Genomic DNA, 5,497 nt, shown 5'->3' on the forward strand with positions numbered 1-5,497 from the left:
TACAATTAGACAACAAATAAAATGATACCACAACAATGAAAATGAATTAAGGAATGTCACATATAATTCTAGCCTCTATTATCCAGCCCCCTTTTATCTACAAACGCTTCCACAAAAAATGGCTTGGAATGGTAGCTTAATGTTTGTAATTGACCATGTCTACAGTGGCTATTGAATCTGAAACATCAGTTTCAGAAATACACATATTTTAAATTATTTTGTTTAATTTGACAATGTACATGTATATGAATCTATTTCTTTGATCAAAAAAATGATAAAGAAAACATCAACAAACAAAAATATCAAATAAAACTGACAAAACCTGTTGCCAATATGTTTTGGCTGTAAACAAACAGTAAGAGGTTAGTTGATTTAATATGGTTAATCATTGTTACTTCCCTTGATAGATTTTGAAAGCTTCCTTACAAACATCCACACTATTTCCTCATTGTAGTAAGATATTTTAACATATTGTTACAATTTCAGTTGGTTCTTAGCCTTTTTTTCATACTTAATTAATGTTTCATAAAATAAGCTGTATTTCTGCTTTAACAATGATGAGTATATTTTAACATTAATCACAGTGCACTACGTTAAGTTATTGTACAATAAAGTGCACAATAAAACAGAAGGTGCACACATTAAAATAAGTAACAATATTGTGTGATTACAGTATTTACAAAAACATACATGATATATTATGAACACAAAATTTTTTTAACAGGTGTATTTGTATGTAAATAATACCATGAGATGAATGAGACAATAAACCAAGGCTTGGAGACTGGAGGTCGAAAGATTTTTCTACATTTGAACATTTCAAAAGATAACATTGGTGGCTCCAATTTGATGTTTGGCCAGTGGTCACATTTCTTGTATTTCACACTGCAAGATGTTACTACTTCATTAACCCAATAAATAGCAGAAAGTAGGATAAAAACTCATAAAAAATACATTGATCATATACAAAGTTGTCATTTAATTCAGTTTGTAATCTATAATAGATTGTTATTTTTCTAGTACAATACTCTACATAATTACATATATAATCTTTGTAAGATATATAGAAGCAGGAAGGTAAACATTAAGAACACAAGTTATATGGATATACTCCTAGTTTTATTACATACTACATTTTGAAGCACATACAGGTAATGTTATCAATATGATTTTTACTTGATAACATTACCTATATGTGTTTCAAAATGTAGTATGTAATAAAACACAAACTAGTATATCTATATAACTTGTGTTGTTAATCATTACATATAGTAGTATTAAACAAAAACAGTTAATTAAAAAATTATTCAAGTTATATTTATACATATCAAGTTATAAATATACAATTTACAAATCAAAACAAAAATGCAACACTTCGAAGCTAAAAAGAGAGTTTAACTGTAATATTTACTATTATTTTTAGTACTGGTATTATTTTTACTTATATTACTGTTTTTATTACTCCCTTAAAAGAAATTAAATCAAATATGGTATTTAAAATGAGAATTTTAACATATTTTACAAATATAAAATTACATTTCCAAATAGTTTCAAAACAAAATAATGAAAGAAAATAAAAAACCATATTTAACTTAGCATTTCTTTTGAAACCTATCATATGGTCCCTACAATCAAAATGTTTGCATATTTTAAGTGAAGTAACAAAATACTTGAATTACGATTAACATAAAGGAATAGTTCCAAATAATCTAATTTATTACAGAATGTTAATCTTAATGTTACATGTCCCTGGTAAGGCAGTTAGTGCATCTTTAGCAGAATATCTTCTAAACACCCTAAGATTTGTCAAATATGCCAAGTACTAAACTTAACAGCTTTCTCAATAGTTTTGTGTTCTTTTTGTTCTATTGTCTCTTGACAATAGAACAAAAATAACACAAAACTAATTATCAACATTAGCATTTAATAAGATTTTGATATGTCCTAAGTGATGCAATTCCATGTGATGTTTATCTAAATACACTGGATGCATATTCCCCACCCAAAATATTAATCTTTGTCTACATTCTAGGTTCATGTGAACTATTCCTTTAGTATAATTAAAAAGTTAAAAACTATTTATATGAGTTTTAATAAACTACATACAGTATCAAATAACTGAATCAACTTAATCTGTACCTAGCTTTATTATGTAACTAGAGCAAGTTTGACCATTTACCTCTGTTTCGGGCCCAATAACTAAATAAACTATAAGTTTTCAGGTTTTCTCAACATGTTATATATATTTCCTCAAATGTTGACTGAAAATATAAAAAATACTCTTCTAAAAATACAGCACAAACTATTCATACTTCTGTCTATACAAATGATTGCATATGCTAACTTAACCAATTCAGTTGAAAGATGATTCTTCTTATGTTACCTTCATTTGATAATATTAAATGCATTTGGAAAAAAAATAACAGAATAGAATAGTACCTTATTTATTACTGTTAATACAGTTGAAATGTTGTGGTAATACATGTGAACTTGGCCATTTCAGTCTCAGATTATTGTAAACAGTTGTACCAGTACTCAGCTATTAATGTATTCTGCTGTCTTTCTTCAAAAACTATTTTCATTCCTACCCACCAAACCCCCATCATTACCCACCCCCACCCAACAGAGGTAAATGGTCTCCCCTACCCATTTTCTTTCCTTTAAAATACAACAATATATCTGAACTGTTTCTGAAAATAGAAAGTAAATTACAATAACTGAATGTGAACAGCTTCATGATAACTATAATATGTAGGTACAATAGTAATTTTAACACGTTTTAAATTAATACCTGAACTCATATAAACATGATCTAATATTGTATTGCCTTCTGTTGTACTCTCTGTCACACACTGTCTAAACCTGAATTCTTGAAAACAATCCTTAATAGAACTAGGTCCTTCTAATAGATTTTGATTGAAATCTCCCATAACAATATAATTATAACCAGACTGTTGTAACTCAGTCAACAATCGTTCTAATTGAGGCATAAACAATTCTAATCTATATCTTGGTGGTCTATAAATAACAATTACAGAAACATTTTTATCTGGAATATTACAAGCAACATGTTCTATATTTAATTGTCCTAATCTTATTATATTACAAGCTTTATTTTTACTATAATATATTCCTACACCACCATGGTCTTTTTCTTTAAGATTTTTAATATTAGCACTATCATCATAGCTATCGTGACGAGGATTATAAAATATAAAATTATCAAATTGTACTTTAGCAGGGTTTCTTACATTTCGTAACCAAGTCTCTGTCAAACATATCAAATCAGAATTTATAAATCTTTTGTCATGTTTTAAATCTTCTAAATGTGTAGTAAGTCCTTGAACATTAAATAAGATAATATTATAACTATTAGGTTTAGTATGTTCTTCAGGTTGTAAAAATCTTGGCATTTCATTTAGAGCAGATTCAATCTTTTCATCACAAAATATAGCTTTCTCATTAAAATCTTGTATAGTCAATCCTTCTAATGTTTTAACTCGACTTAATGCAACATATGCTTGACCTGTTTGAAAAATTCTATCTAAAGAAACAACACCTCTATCTAAACTCAAACCTTGTACTTTGTGAATAGTTACTGCATAAGCTAGACGTAATGGAAATTGACGACGAACATCACCTTTATAATTTATATGTGTACTTTCATATCTTTCTATAGGAATACTACCTTGTTCAACATTAGGTGGAAGACGATAAGTCTGCTTACTCATACCAACTTTAGCATTGTTAAATTTAACATATATCTTTCTAGGTTTATCATTTTGATCATTTTCAATAAATGTCACAGTACCAAAACTTCCATTAATCAAACCAGCTGAAACATCTAAATTAACAACTAACATTACATTTGATCCAATACCAACTGTTAAATTATCTACAAGTGGTGTATCAGTTGCTTTAACACAAGAATCTTTTAATATCATTCTTCCTGATCTAGCATCTTTACTATAGTCTAAAGCCTGAATAGAAATAGAATTGGGACATTTTTCAGTGATCATTCTTGTATTGTAATTATCTACTTGTTGATTAGTGGAGAAAATATGTAAAGAATCATCTTCTACATTAGTCACTCTACTTTGTAACATTTCAATATCTGAAGCCAACATTTCTTCATTTTTCTTTCTTTTTCTAATTCTATTTAAAAGTTGAGCAAAAGCTAAATCATCTTTCTGTCTCATGATTTCTGTCAACTCAATCAGTTTAAAATTTCCATTCCAAATATCTATTACACTATCATGACATAAACTACAAGCTTTAACTGGTTTTAATTGCCACATATCACCAAAACAAATTACACAGATATTACCAAATAACTCATTACTACTAGTACCTTTAATTTGACATAATCCATGAATATAGCACAGTAACTTGTGGTCTACCATAGAAATTTCATCTATAATCAGAATCTGTAAATTACGATATTTACACCTCAATGTATTGACAGTTTCTTGTCCTAATGGTTGATATGGTAATGTAAACTTAGTTCTTATTGACAAACTAGAATGTATGGTACTTGCACCAATTGCAAAAGCCGAAACACCTGTCGGCCCTGTTAATAACACAGAACAATCATCTAAGTTTTCTGCAATTTTGGCTAAAATTCTAGAAGCCTCATAATTCATACACTTTATTACGTGACTTTTCCCACTTCCAGCGGAACCTGTTATAAACAATCTTAATGGATCAGGATTTTTACCATGTACTTTATCTAAACAATATTGTCGAACTTTATAAAATACTCTGGACTGAATGTCATTTAACGATTTTAACATAGGAATAGCATCAGCTTTAGAAATTCCACTTATATTATTTTCAGATCTGATTCTATCACTGTTACCTTTATCAGAAATAATGTCTGGGATTTGTGGTTCTGAATTGTCTTCTTGTTCAGTATCATTCTCATTTCGAAATCTTTCAGTTTCTATTCTTTCTATTTCACTTTCAGGTGCTATATTAGCCCAGGCATCTTGAAAATCACCACATTTTTCTACAACTTCTGCAATCGAATCAATATCTATATCAGTTTCAAATAGTTTACGATTCTGTTCAACAATTTCTTTAACAGACACAATTTGTTTAGCGATTTTTACATGTCCTGATTTATAAAACTCTTCATGTGTTTCGAACTGAGGTGGTTTTAACTGTGTGTCAACACGATAAGGTAAAAACAATTGTAGACTACTGAGGTAATAATTTTCAGGGTCTTTTGTCACAGAAAATCTAGCATAACGAACAATAGCAGGTGGAGATCTTGTACGTTTTATAATAAAACCTAAATCATTTTGTAATTCAAAAGCAGGATTTTTCTCTGAACTGATATTAGGATTTTCAGAACTAGACATTACTCTATATTCTGAGCAGAAAGTAGCAATACACATATCATCAAATGGTTTGCCTTTAGGTCTAGCTAAATAACGATCAATTGTTGATGTCATAAACAAATTATAATCTGACAATGTACCATCTTTAGCTCTAC

At 28.7% G+C, this 5,497-nt stretch overlaps 1 protein-coding gene across 1 annotated transcript in view; it reads right to left on the reverse strand.

Moving 5' to 3' along the window:
* Positions 1–1,016: 1,016 nt before the first annotated feature.
* LOTGIDRAFT_239629 (hypothetical protein) overlaps positions 1,017–5,497 on the reverse strand; it is an 8,302-nt gene continuing 3,821 nt past the window's right edge. Inside the window, exons 2-4 of the mRNA XM_009064322.1 lie at positions 2,792–3,268; positions 2,593–2,690; positions 1,017–2,261 (exon numbers count right to left, since the gene is read on the reverse strand). Coding sequence (XP_009062570.1) covers positions 2,229–2,261; positions 2,593–2,690; positions 2,792–2,990 — 330 coding nt within the window. The 5' untranslated portion in view covers positions 2,991–3,268 and the 3' untranslated portion in view covers positions 1,017–2,228. The remainder of the gene's footprint in view (positions 2,262–2,592; positions 2,691–2,791; positions 3,269–5,497) is intronic.

This window comes from Lottia gigantea (assembly GCF_000327385.1).
Source record: "Lottia gigantea unplaced genomic scaffold LOTGIsca_613, whole genome shotgun sequence".
Lineage (NCBI taxonomy): Eukaryota > Metazoa > Mollusca > Gastropoda > Lottiidae > Lottia > Lottia gigantea.